The sequence below is a fragment of the Protopterus annectens genome, chromosome 5.part1 (assembly GCF_019279795.1).
Source record: "Protopterus annectens isolate FY-2018-M chromosome 5.part1, PAN1.0, whole genome shotgun sequence".
In the NCBI taxonomy this organism is placed as follows: domain Eukaryota; kingdom Metazoa; phylum Chordata; order Ceratodontiformes; family Protopteridae; genus Protopterus; species Protopterus annectens.
In genome coordinates this window covers 745058282-745073211 of record NC_056736.1, presented here as the reverse complement: position 1 = coordinate 745073211, position 14930 = coordinate 745058282, and the positions used below count along the sequence as shown (strand labels likewise).

The 14930-nt window shown below is 41.0% G+C and overlaps 1 protein-coding gene across 3 annotated transcripts in view; it reads left to right on the top strand.

Moving 5' to 3' along the window:
* Positions 1-14930, top strand: part of LOC122803636 (mitochondrial uncoupling protein 2-like) — a 205270-nt gene that overhangs the window by 125598 nt on the left and 64742 nt on the right. For all 3 annotated transcript variants that reach the window (XM_044073382.1, XM_044073381.1, XM_044073380.1), the window contains one exon: positions 12530-12631. In XM_044073382.1, coding sequence (XP_043929317.1) covers positions 12530-12631 — 102 coding nt within the window. The remainder of the gene's footprint in view (positions 1-12529; positions 12632-14930) is intronic.

The window sequence follows — 14930 nt, the reverse complement described above, 5'->3', positions numbered from 1 at the left end:
TGGACTGTACTGTGACCATTCAGAATTTTGTATGTCTTGGAAACTGGTTTAGAAAACTGAGATCCAAAATGGGTCTGAAGTCCCTGGTCTCCTTTGGTACTAAAATGAACCTGGAATAGACTCCAAACTGTAAATGGTCACTGGGGATAGGTTGGATTACTCCTTTTTGTAGCAGCTTTGAAATTTCTATGGCTGCTGGGACCCACTGATTGGGTGGAATATTGGGATTTTTTTTTTCTTTGTCTGAAGCGGAGGGGAAAATGGAATTGAATAGCTTCCTGATATTATTCTTAACACCTGGGCATCCAATTTTATCATGTGCCAGGGTTGAGGGTGCGATGACAGATGTCCCCGATTGCCTCCAGAGTACAGTACTTGGATAACCATTCAAAGGCACTGAAAAGCTTCCTTGGAAATGGGCCATTAATAAAGGATGACTTAAAGTCTTCTGCTAAGTCACAAAGTCACATCCAGACATGACAACACATGGTTATGCAGATTCCTGCTGCTTTGGCCATACCATATGCTGCATTGGAGAGAAGATACATGGCCACATTAGAGGAGAATTGAACAGTGGATAGCTGGGAGTCCACTGTTTTCTGAACATCCACAGGGTACACCCCTGAGAGTGATTTGGTGATCTCTTTAGTCAGGTCTCTCTGGAATCTTTTTAAGTGGGCCGGGTAGTTCAGCTATCTAAGGGTAAATGTCACTAACGCATAAGCTGATTTCCCAAATCTGTCCATTGTATAGATTCTTTATTATTTTCATCCAGAGAAATGTCTTAGGCTGTCCAACCCCCTGTGTGTTTCATCAGTTGTAGAATGTTGCTGAATGAGACATCTTCACAGAGGGAGTGAGTGGAGCCCCCTCCTTCATCTGTATCGTCAGTGAAAGGCTTTGCTGATGAAACGTTGTGCTTCTGCTTGCACATCCATTTTATGGGAACACCTTCTTGGGGGGCAGTAGAAGGGGCAGAATTGGATGGTGAGCTAATGAAGCAGACTTCCTTTGAAACTCTTGGTGCCAGCTATCCTTGTATGGCAGGATGAAGAGGTAAAGTAACAGAATGCAAATAGAACTGAAGTGGTTGAAGCTAGCTTGTCCTTGTCAATCACCAAAATGCTTTCAAAGGCCTCAAAGGCTGAGACTGCTGCTGGAACCAATGATTTCGTCCATTCTGTAGAAGATTGGGAAACCTCAGCACCAATGATCCCAGCCCTGATGTCAATCTTGGATCCAAGCTATTAAAAGCCAAAGCCCCAAGAGGAAGAGATGGTTCTGAGAGCCTTGGCATTGACTCACTCCCTTGGAACACAACTTTGAAGCTTCAGCTTTGGGTCTCATCTCAATCAGATGACATCTGAGTTGATATAGATTGGGAAACAGTCAATGTCACCACAGGAGACACAGTTCCAATTAGCTGCATTATGAACCTTAGGGGTGGATATGTATGGAATTTTATAAAGAGGCCAACACTTGGTACCTTCCCAGGGGACAGTGCTGGTAAAATCCCAAGCTGTATCCATGTTCTTAGAAATTTCTTCCTCTCATCCTGTCAGTGTTGACTTCTGTCAGGATTTTTGATGACCAAGTTCATGATACTGTAGATGAGGGACGAGATTATCGTCTCTCTTGGAGTATGGGAGACTGGAGCCTGGAACTCACCAGTCCTAATTAGTAACTCATACGAGATTAGGGGGATCGGGGTTGAAGAGGCATTGGCTCCTACCATCTAGGTACCTCAGGGTTGGGGCTGACAGAAGTTGTTGATTCCAGAGATCTTTTCTGTGATGACTTTGATGCAGATTTGCTGCATTCTTTCTCCCTCTTCTCTTTATCCTGTCTATCCTTGTCCTGAGTTTTAGTTTTATTCTGTCTATCCTTGTCCTGAGTTTTAGTTTTATCCTGTCTATCCTTGCCCTGAGTTTTAGTTTTATCCTCTCTATCCTTGTCCTGAGTTTTAGTTTTATCCTGTCTATCCTTGTCCTGAGTTCTCTTTTTTTGGACAGTAAAACAGGCAAAGGGAATGCCCCTGTCTGAGTTGGAAAGAGCCCCTTTAAAACTAGTTTGTCCCTTCTTGTCTGGAGGGACCTAACAGTGAATGCTGTGTATGACTGGCAGACAATGTCAAGATATGGGACGTTGAGACATTAAACGCATTTTGAATGTGGATCCTGAGGTGGAAGTTTATGCACACACACTCTGAGAATTTTTTAAAACCTGTCAACTCTGACATACTGAAAAAAATTTCTGCAAATAATCTAAAAGACACAGAATTCAATAGAACTGTAATAATACCTTAAACCAGGATGGTTTCTGTTAAGCAGAGAAAATATTAACTACCACTGTGGGAAGCCTATCATCTCCAGCAAAGGTTAAAAATTACAGGAACCGTGTGATTAATTTCATAGATTTCTGATCTGGAGGAGGCAGTCTGGATGGGTGAGATAGCAGATCTGGATATTGATCCAACATAAATGGAGGATGTACTAGAAGAGGCATAGGTAAGGATGGAGGATGTACTAGAATAGACATAGGTAAGGATGGAGGATGTACTAGAAGAGGCATAGGTAAGGATGGAGGATGTACTAGAAGAGGCATAGGTAAGGATGGAGGATGCACTAGAAGAGGCATAGGTAAGGATGGAGGATGTACTAGAAGAGGCATAGGTAAGGATGGAGGATGTACTAGAACAGGCATAGGTAAGGGAATCAAATAGGATAATGAGGATCACTCTGGTCATGCGCTGTCTTGCTTTCTGTATGAATTTGTTCATCAGTGGCAGAAGAGGAAAGGTATACAGGAGACCCGGAGACCAAATGTGGACTAGAACACCCCTTGGTGACATTCCCTGTGGGGAGATCAAGTTGAAGTAACTGATGCATTGGCTGTTCAGATAGGAGACAAAGAGGTTGCAGCAAGGCTGGCCCCAGCAACTGAAAATTGTCTGTGTCACTGTGGGATTGAGGGACCACTCATGAGACATTAGTAATGTTCTGCTCTGTTTGTCCACTAGTATATTGGAGTACCCTGTGATGTAAATTGCTGTCAGAAAGTGGTGTGAAGACATCACCCATAGTCAAAAACCCTCATGGCCTCACAACATAGAAGATGAGATCAGATTCCTTCTAGTCTGTTAATGTACAATGCAACAGTCATGGTGTCTGCATAGATGTTACACAATTGACGAGGAGGTCCTGAAAAGCCTGCAGTGTGGGGAGGACTGCTTTTATCTCCAAGACATTGATGTGAAGATTGGCCTCTAATGACCACCATGTGCCTTGGACCATTCTCCCTTTGAAATGGCCCCCACCCTAAAAGGGATGTGTTCATGATCAGTTTTGCAATAGGTGAATCCATCCGGAAAGGATGGACCATGGTCACAGACATGGATTTTATCGACCAAGCAATGTGTTTCCTACAGACTTGCATGAATGAATGTACAGGATGAACAAATTGAGACCACTGCACTGCCAGGGTCCTTTGCAGTACCCTCATCTAAAATTTGACTAAAGGAATCATTGGAATTGTTGCAGCCATGAAACTTAAGAGATGTAGTAGTAATCTTGATGGTAGCATTGGGTGGTCAAGCACTTGAAGCGCTGTGATACACAAAGTCAGAACTCTGTTTGAAGTTTGGTGTCCAGGTGGCATCTTGTGAATTCTATTCTGTGTGCTGGAGTCACTTTGCATTTTGGCAGATTTACAGAAATCCCTAGTTTCATAAGCAGCTGAGGTAGTTGGTCCAGATGAGTAGATGCTTGGTGGAGGCCGTGAGGAGTCAGTCATCAAGGTGTGGGGAAATCTTGGGTCCCCATTGGGCACAAGTGCAGAGCTATTACTTCCATGATCTTGGTGGGCACCCTGGGGGCTGTATTGAGACCAAATTGTAGTGCTCTGATTGACAATGACCGACTCCGAGTTGGGAGTGAATAAATCTGCTGTAGCAGTTCGCTATTTTGATGTGATTTTAGTGTCCTGGAAATCTCCAGAGCACATCCAATTATCCTTCCCCAGAAGAGGCAACATGGACTGTACTGTGACCATTCAGAATTTTGTATGTCTTGGAAACTGGTTTAGAAAACTGAGATCCAAAATGGGTCTGAAGTCCCTGGTCTCCTTTGGTACTAAAATGAACCTGGAATAGACTCCAAACTGTAAATGGTCACTGGGGATAGGTTGGATTACTCCTTTTTGTAGCAGCTTTGAAATTTCTATGGCTGCTGGGACCCACTGATTGGGTGGAACATCGTGGGTTTTTTTTTTTCTTTGTCTGAAGCGGAGGGGAAAATGGAATTGAATAGCTTCCTGATATTATTCTTAACACCTGGGCATCCAGTTTTATCATGTGCCAGGGTTGAGGGTGCAATGATAGGTGTCCCCGATTGCCTCCAGAGTACAGTAGTTGGATAACCATTCAAAAGCACCGAAAAGCTTTCTTGGAAATGGGCCATTAATAAAGGACGACTTAAAGTCTTCTGCTAAGTCACAAAGTCACATCCAGACATGACAACACATGGTTATGCAGATTCCTGCTGCTTTAGCCATACCATATGCTGCATTGGAGTGAAGATACATGGCCACATTAGAGGAGAATTGAACAGTGGATAGCTGGGAGTCCACTGTTTTCTGAACATCCACAGGGTACACCCCTGAGAGTGATTTGGTGATCTCTTTAGTCAGGTCTCTCTGGAATCTTTTTAAGTGGGCTGGGTAGTTCAGCTATCTAAGGGTAAATGTCACTAATGCATAAGCTGATTTCCCAAATCTGTCCATTGCATAGATTCTTTATTATTTTCATCCGGAGAAATGTCTTAGGCTGTCCAACCCCCTGTGTGTTTCATCAGTTGTAGAATGTTGCTGAATGAGACATCTTCACAGAGGGAGTGAGTGGAGCCCCCTCCTTCATCTGTATCATCAGTGAAAGGCTTTGCTGATGAAACATTGTGCTTCTGCTTGCACATCCATTTTATGGGAACACCTTCTTGGGGGGCAGTAGAAGGGGCAGAATTGGATGGTGAGCTAATGAAGCAGACTTCCTTTGAAACTCTTGGTGCCAGCTATCCTTGTATGGCAGGATGAAGAGGTGAAGTAACAGAATGCAAATAGAACTGAAGTGGTTGAAGCTAGCTTGTCCTTGTCAATCACCAAAATGCTTTCAAAGGCCTCAAAGGCTGAGACTGCTGCTGGAACCAATGATTTCCTCCATTCTGTAGAAGATTGGGAAACCTCAGCACCAATGATCCCAGCCCTGATGTCAATCTTGGATCCAAGCTATTAAAAGCCAAAGCCCCAATAGGAAGAGATGGTTCTGAGAGCCTTGGCATTGACTCACTCCCTTGGAACACAGCTTTGACGCTTCAGCTTTGGGTCTCATCTCAATCAGATGGCATCGGAGTTGATATAGATTGGGAAACAGTCAATGTCACCACAGGAGACACATTTCCAATTAGCTGCATTAAAACTGAACCTTAGGGGTGGATATGTATGGATTTTTGTAAAGAGGCCATCACTTGGTACCTTCCCAGGGGACAGTGCTGGTAAAATCCCAAGCTGTATCCATGTTCTTAGAAATTTCTTCCTCTCATCCTGTCAGTGTTGACTTCTGTCAGGATTTTTGATGACCAAGTTCATGATACTGTAGATGAGGGACGAGATTATCGTCTCTTGGAGTATGGGAGACTGGAGCCTGGAACTCACCAGTTCTAATTAGTAACTCATACGAGATTAGGGGGATCGGGGTCGAAGAGGCATTGGCTCCTACCATCGAGGTACCTCAGGGTTGGGGCTGACAGACGTTGATTCCAGAGATCTTTTCTTTGATGACTTTGATGCAGATTTGCTGCATTCTTTCTCCCTCTTCTCTTTATCCTGTCTATCCTTGTCCTGAGTTTTAGTTTTATCCTCTCTATCCTTGCCCTGAGTTTTAGTTTTATTCTGTCTATCCTTGTCCTGAGTTTTAGTTTTATCTTCTCTATCCTCCTGAGTTTTAGTTTTATCCTTTCATCCTTGTCCTGAGTTTTAGTTTTATCCTTTCATCCTTGTCCTGAGTTTTAGTTTTATCCTGTCTATCCTTGTCCTGAGTTTTAGTTTTATCCTGTCTATCCTTGTCCTGAGTTCTCTTTTTTTGGACAGTAAAACAGGCAAAGGGAATGCCCCTGTCTGAGTTGGAAAGAGCCCCTTTAAAACTAGTTTGTCCCTTCTTGTCTGGAGGGACCTAACAGTGAATGCTGTGTATGACTGGCAGACAATGTCAAGATATGGGACGTTGAGACATTAAACGCATTTTGAATGTGGATCCTGAGGTGGAAGTTTATGCACACACACTCTGAGAATTTTTTAAAACCTGTCAACTCTGACATACTGAAAAAAATTTCTGCAAATAATCTAAAAGACACAGAATTCAATAGAACTGTAATAATACCTTAAACCAGGATCAACAACTATAAACTATAAAAGATAAACACACTTTTTAAACACACAGGCCAAAAGCCTCAGCTAAGTTAACTAACTAACCTAAATAACTATTATGTTACAAACTATTTAGTAATATCCATCAATTGTCTTCTAAGTAATTTTAGTGGAAGAGCAGAAAAGTTCATTGAAAAAAATCCTGCTTGAACCTAGAGCTCTATGCACATCCAAAACCTTCAAGTGGCAAACGAGATCTGGGAGTTGGTGATACAGCCTAGGGAATTATGGGTAGGGGACGAGTCAGAGATCTGTTCCCAAGAAACCATGACATTAGTGCCAAGGTTGTATCCCATCAGACCAGACAACTTTTAGGTTTGAATGGATGAAATGAGATGACATTGAATCAGATCTGTGTTTTCAGTCTTATATCTGGAATTTTCAAGATTCTATAGCTTTGTTGATTTTTTTTTAGTTTCAATATATTGGTACCAGGATTTTATGTTTCAGTGAAGGTTTGAGGGGGGGTTGTGTAGTGCTCCTATAAAGGTCATAAAACATGGAACTTGGTTGAAATCAGTTCAAGTAAGCATTAAAACCTTTCTCAGGGTAATAACTTTAATAATGAGCTTAAGATGCACATTTGGACTGAAACAACACAGCTGAGCAGGTTTAATTTTATAATGCTGGGCAAATGTGCTTCTTAATTGCTTTCTCTCTAACCATCACATGATGATTTTAACCAAACATAGTGTGGTGAGTTTACACAGTGGTGTTTTATAACTGTATATTTGTTTCCATTTTTTGTGTTTTTAGTGTTTATTTTGGACTGCATTATATTCCAGTTTGTTCAGTAATGAGTTGTGGATGAAAGCAGGCCCACGGCCCCTACCTCTCAACAATGGAAGCGGGCCCAGGGCCCCTACCTCTCAACAATGGAAGCGGGCCCAGGCCTGTACCTCTGAACAATGAAAGCGGGCCCAGGGCCTGTACCTCTCAACAATGAAAGAGGGTCCAGGGCCGAACCTCTCAACCTCTTAGTGCAAGAAATCTGGACAAAACCTGATATAGCAGAGGACAGAGGCCCAGAAACAGGGACAGACTATATATATTGCTCTTATAAACTCAGAAAGCTGCTAGAATAACAGCATTTGTGTTAACATGCATTTTTCTGAAGGATATGAAGGCTGAAACTCAAATATTAAAGTCAAAGTAAACTTTTTGACATGCAGAAATGTCATAAATGCAAAAACTGAACAAAATTCTATGTCTCCAAATTCAATGTGCAGACAACATGTAGACTATTTTCACAGACATTTACACATATAACACCTAGCTATTACATCACAGACATGCAGGTAGACAGAATAATACTGCACATAATTAGAAACACATTTTAACACTTTTCACAGTGAAGACTTACTTGCATGAGACTTTAGTATTGCACAGGTACTTGTTTGAGACATTGCATTGATCCTTGCACAGAAAGAGACAGTTGAGTATTGCACTGTGAACATTAGAGTATTGCACTATGGACCTTAGAGTATTGCACTATGGACCTTAGAGTATTGCACTGTGAACATTAGAGTATTGCACTATGGACCTTAGAGTATTGCACTGTGAACATTAGAGTATTGCACTATGGACCTAGCATTATGGTTAATTTACAAATTGGCAACATGTATTGCACTGAAAGAAGAGATATATTACTGCATTGCTACTGCCCTAGATGGCCTATAAGTTACAGTCACGGTGAATATTGCACTAAGTATTAGATGAGACTGGTAACCAGGTTAATGCACAATATGCGACTAGCTACTACAGTTTCTACTAACCCAGACAACCATCATGAAGCGTAGTTGTTACTAGAGGTCAGCAGCCTGTTGACCTTAGGGAAGAAGCTGTTCCTGAATCTCGTAGTTCTGCAACGTATGCTTCAGAAGCAATTTCCGGATAATAGATGCAGGAACAGTCTGTAAGCAGTGTGAATGCAGTCATGGATAGGTGGTAAGGTGGTCTTGATGATCCTTTCGGCTGTCTTCACCACTCTCTGGAGGGATTTGCTCTCAGAGGTAGAGCAGCTCCCATACCATACTACAAGGTTGTTCATCAGGATGCTTTCTATCGTACCTCTGTAGAAGGTAGTGAGAACTGTCGATGGGAGATTCACTCTCCTCAGCCTTCTTAAAAAGTGCAATCTCTGGTGTGCTTTCTTGACTATGGCATTTGTACTGGTGTTCCAAGACACGTCCTCATCGATGTCACTCCCAGAAACTTTATGCTTCTCACTCTTTCCACTGTTTTCCCATTGATGGTGAGGGGAGAATGTTCCTTAAGATTTTTAACGTAGTCCACAATTATCTCTTTTGTTCACGTTTATTGCTAAGTTGATATTTCCATACCAGGTAATCAGTTGTTCCACCTCATCTCTGTACGCTGTTTCATCATCATTACTGATGAGGCCCACCACTGTTGTGTCATCAGCAGACTTGATGATGTGGTTTGTATTGTACCTGGATGTACAATCATATGTTAACAGGGTGAACAGCAAGGGACTTAGTACACATCCTTGTGGGACTCCATTGTTGAGTGATGCTATGCGAGGAGTTATTTCCTGCTCACAATTCCTGAAGTCTGTCTATGAGAAAGTCAAGAATCCAGTTACAAAGTGGAGTGTTGGTGCCTAGTTGGAGTAACTTCATTACCAGATGTTCCAGTGATAGATGGAGTGCTAGAGAGATGGCATCTGCCGTAGAGTGGTTTGCTCGGTAAGCAAACTGCAGAGGGTTAAGATCAGCAGGCAGCCCAGATGTTATGGCTTCCCCGACCAGCCTTTCAAAGCACTTCATCACTGCGGAGGTGAGGGTTACAGGGTGGTAGTCATTTAGGCAAGATGGTGGAGACTTCTTTGATAATGGAATGATTGTCGTGTCCTTGAAGCATTTCGGAACAATTTGCGGACTCAGAGAGTTATTGTAGATATCCATGAGGACATTTGTTAGCTGGACTGTGCAGTCCGTGAATACAAGCACTGGGATGTTGTCAGGCTCAGCTGCTTCTGTCAAATGTATGTCATTAATTAGTGACTTTAGTCCTCAGATCATCCCAGTGATTTGCCAGAAAACCACAAATTTTATGCGGAACAGATTAAAAATATGAGGCAAATGTCTGGACATTCTGCAGAAATCTGTGCAGCTGAGAGGTATGCTAGTGCCCCCCTCCATCCTTTGTTTTAAATAAAAAGAAGTTCAGCAAGTGAGACGCGCAAACATGAAAGTGTCTAATGAACATCCGGTTTGAAGAATAGCTGAATCTAGGTTTCTGCATTTTTGGCAGTACTAAAGGAAAGCAACATTAAGTACCAGCTGCATTTTATGGTGGACAAAACTACTTAAGGACTTACCTTCAGCAACTGTTGCCAAGTTTCTGGCATAAATATTTCAAAGAACAATGGACAGATATATAGGACCTCAGTTCCTATTTATTTGCGTTTGCTTACATCTTTGTGTTTGTGTGTTTAAATTTGTTACCTTTCTACTTTTTGCAGAACATTTTGCCAAAATGTTTTATTGAATCTATAAATGTACTTGTTACTTGAAAAGTTCAGACTTCTAAAAAAGGTGCCTATGTTTGGGGGTTCATTATTTAGAGCTGTCTTTGTTACATGTCTGGAGAACTCTTTGCTAGTTAGAGATCATGAACTTTTTGTTTCCTTTTTAAAGCTTGAAACGTGACGTGATTTAGGAAAGAAGAAACGGGGTGGATGGCGGGTAATATCAGTTTGCAAGTTCTGTAGCTTGTGTCTGCCAGTACAACAAGCTGTCTGCACTTGTTAGTCAGTCTGTGATGTCAACAGGCCCCTAGTTACCATGGGGAAGTAGGGAAGTGTTGACGCAGATGACACTTCTGCTTTTCAGTTTCCTATGCAGTCCCATACAAATCAACGGTGAGCAACAGTGCCTGGGAATCTGAAAAAAGAAGAAATACTGAGTGCGTTCTGACACTAACCCACAGCTAATTTTATCTCATGAATGATATGTACAGTGAGAACAAACAATGGCTCTAGTTAAATGCAATCAAATAACCGTGTGTTTCTGCAGTGCAAGAAAAACAATACATGTTGAAATTGCACTGCTTGTTACAACATAAAAATGTATAACACAATACCAAGAAACTAAGGGATAAATTCATCCATTGGGACACTCCTTGAAACATCTTTACAAGCATTTGAGATTTGGGCTATGCACTGTTCTTGCCAGATCACACACAAAAGGTCCTTAAAAAAAATCTGTGGATCCACATTCATTTTATAGTTTTATAAAGTTAATTACATTGTATGAAATAATGAAAGTGAAGCTAAAAAATTTCCATGAAAGCTTAGGTCAGTGCTGGTAACATTGGTGCCTGTTTTGTCGGTGTTCTGACATAAAGGGCAAACTTTAATCTATACGTCTTTGTGTAGGCACACATTCCAATTACATGACTAGTGTTATAATCAAATCAAGGGTTAGAGAAAGAAATTTGTCATTGCTTTAACCCTTTGATCTAAACTGAAATGTGTACCTTGTGAAACTGTGTTTTTATCTCCGTTAGAGTGAGTAATACATGAAATTTGGCTAGCACCCACAGATGGTCAACTCTAACAGCAAGACTAGATGACAGTGACATGAAAATACGAAAATACTTACAACAATGTTCTTCTAGGGAAACAGTACAAAACAAGCAGCGTCAATGTGCAACCTGCAAGAAATAGATTTTCTTCAGGTGTAGTTCAAACAACAAGTTGCAACACGATGGTTCCTAACTTGGAACTAGGCAAGCCATACTTGCTATAAGAAGGGAGGCAAATAACTGGGGAATACTTAATATGTTTTGGCAAAGAGGGTAGGTAGGTTTAAGGCTATGGAGACAAACATATTGTCAAAAGTGATGTGTTCATATCTTGATTCCTTTAATTTTTTGTCAACATTTCATATGTTATGAACCGATCTGTTCAAAGTGGGGTGGGTTCTCACCTTCACAGTACAATGTTTTTAGTGGTAATTAATTTGGCTATAAGAATGTAGGGGCACATACCCCTGTATGAGATACTGTGTGAGCATCGAGCGTTACCCCCTGATAGATATGTCACATACCCCTGTATGAGATACTGTATGAGCATCGAGCGCTACCCCCTGATAGATATGTCACATACCCCTGTATGAGATACTGTGTGAGCATCGAGCGTTACCCCCTGATAGATATGTCACATACCCCTGTATGAGATACTGTGTGAGCATCGAGCGTTACCCCCTGATAGATATGTCACATACCCCTGTATGAGATACTGTGTGAGCATCGAGCGTTACCCCCTGATAGATATGTCACATACCTCTGTATGAGATACTGTGTGAGCATCGGCGTTACCCTGATAGATATGTCACATACCCTGTATGAGATACTGTGTGAGCATCGGCGTTACTGATAGATATGTCACATACCCCTGTATGAGATACTGTGTGAGCATTGAGCGTTACCCCCTGATAGATATGTCACATACCCCTGTATGAGATACTGTGTGAGCATTGAGCTTTACCCCTGATAGATATGTCACATACCCCTGTATGAAATACTGTGTGAGCATCGAGCGTTACCCCCTGATAGATATGTTTATGTAATTAATCAAATGCTTATTGTAAAGTCAGAACTGCATTTTATTGCTTTCCTTTCAGAAACCATCCTAAAGCTGGTTATGAGGATTGGAATCTATTAGAAAAAGACAAGGCAAGAAAGAGATGAAACACCAACACTCAGAACAAAGTAAAACTGAAGTACATCTGATTGATAGTTGTCCCAGGCACTTAAAATAATTTCTGTATGTACACACACACACACACACACACACACACACACACACACACACACACACACACACACACACACACACACACACACACACACATATATATATATATATATATATATATATATATATATATATATATATACACACACACACACACACACACACACACACACACACACACACACACACACACGCTCGCGCGCCTGCACATTCATACTATGCAATCCAGTATTGTGAAGACTAACATGGATATTTACTCTCCTCCCCTAGGAACAATGCCAAACATCACCCGGAATGCCATAGTGAACTGTGCCGAGTTGGTTACGTACGATTTGATCAAAGAAGCATTGCTACTCCATCATTTAATGACAGGTAAGATGCTGTGTGATCTTTTTTGAACAGTGTCTGTCAAACCATACATTAAGGAAGCTTCTGTTAATCGGTGCCTTGTGGAAAGCTTACTGCTACATCAAAGTTACAGTAAGTAGCCTTACTGCTACCTCAAAGTTACAGTAAGTAGCCTTACTGCTACCTCAAAGTTACAGTAAGTAGCCTTACTGCTACCTCAAAGTTACAGTAAGTAGCCTTACTGCTACCTGAAAGTTACAGTAAGTAGCCTTACTGCTACCTCAAAGTTACAGTAAGTAGCCTTACTGCTACCTCAAAGTTACAGTAAGTAGCCTTACTGCTACCTCAAAGTTACAGTAAGTAGCCTTACTGCTACCTCAAAGTTACAGTAAGTAGCCTTACTGCTACCTCAAAGTTACAGTAAGTAGCCTTACTGCTACCTCAAACTTACAGTAAGTAGCCTTACTGCTACCTCAAACTTACAGTAAGTAGCCTTACTGCTACCTCAAAGTTACAGTAAGTAGCCTTACTGCTACCTCAAAGTTACAGTAAGTAGCCTTACTGCTACCTCAAAGTTACAGTAAGTAGCCTTACTGCTACCTCAAACTTACAGTAAGTAGCTTTTCATGTGTACACCTGAAACAATCCCTGCAGGAGTGACTGGGGTGAAGCAACATACTGCCATTTATCCTCATATTTTGTTACTGAGGCAGGCACAGGGTATATTTGGTGCTGAGCTAACTACAAAAATATGGAAGAGAATGAACATGGAGGGGAGACATGCACGTGTGTTACTGTGTCACCCACAAGTATAGTTTGCAACAAATGTTAAAACTTCTGGCCTTTTTGTGGCCACAACCCCTTAGGGTAATCTGGTATCCTTGCATAATGACAGTCAGGCCTCAGATCAGTGGTGCCTGGCTGACAAACCTTAACTAACCCAAAATGGACATGTCTGCGCATGTTAAGGGAAGGTTGTAGTAGAAATCACAGCTATCTAGCAAGCTATCTAATGGATATGAGAGCTGCCAGAAAACTATTTTAAATACATTTAGAGTTTTCTGCATGAAAAGCACAGACTACAGCTGAAGTTCTGACTGGGACTGGGCCACTTCCAGAGAGCTGGCAACATGTTTGCAAATCATTTATGCCTCCAATAAACGATACAGTGTAAATGTCTGATGTGCGCATTATCACCATATAAACAGTGAGTAATAACAATGTACTTTTAATTAAAAGTTTACATATCTGTATCATGTATGAAAGTGCGATTTGTTTTATATAATAATTACACTGTAACCATGTTAAGGTTCCACTGAGTTAGTCTTTCTAGAGTTTTTGGTCTGTAGTTTCCTTTACAAAATGTTTATGCTGAGCAGTCATTGTCATTTTCATCTGTTAGTATAAAATCATGGTCCTCCAATCAAACTATTACAAAGAGTACCACATGTATTCTGTAAAAAGATGAAATGATCTCTTAAATCATGAGTTGAATGTGTACTTGAGGAACAATAGTATGCAGTAACTCTGAGTAAATAAAACACAAAAATGTTGATTTCTGGTAAAAGGCCAGGACTCATTGGGACATCTAACCTGCTCATTTCCATTCTAGCAGGTAAGATGTAAATCCTGCTTAACCAAGAGTCTAATCCACCCTCTGACCCAGACTTGGTTTGTTATCCTTTCATTTTAGATGTTTTTTTCTCTAACCCCAGTCACTGATCTAAAGTCTGAGGGTTCATCCAACAAATTCCCCACCTATAGTCCTGTTACCCATCAATATCACCAAAATATCAGTTATGCTTCCAAAATATCAGTTATGTTTCTAGCTTAATACGAGGTCAAGTTCCACACATAATCATAGGTGGAAAAAAAAAGTTACCTACATGTACAGTTTGCATATATGCAATGTTTCCCTGTTTCTCTCTTCTGATATATATATATATATATATATATATATATATATATATATATATATATATATATATATATGTATATATATATATATATATGTGTGTGTGTGTGTGTGTGTGTGTGTGTGTGTGTGTGTGTCCATATGTATATATGGATTCACTTTATAACCTTGAAATACTGAAATATCAAATTTCATTATCTCGAGACTATAAAACCGAATCCACAAAACACCGACACAAAAAAAACGTGAAATTCACAACACCGAAAAAAACGCACACACTATACCACACATGCACCACAACACTCACATCACAACATAAAAAAACACAACTGTACACATACACAGCTCATACACACATAAGCAGGAGGCAAGGCCCCCTGCACCCCCTATGTGGGGGACTGTGCCCCC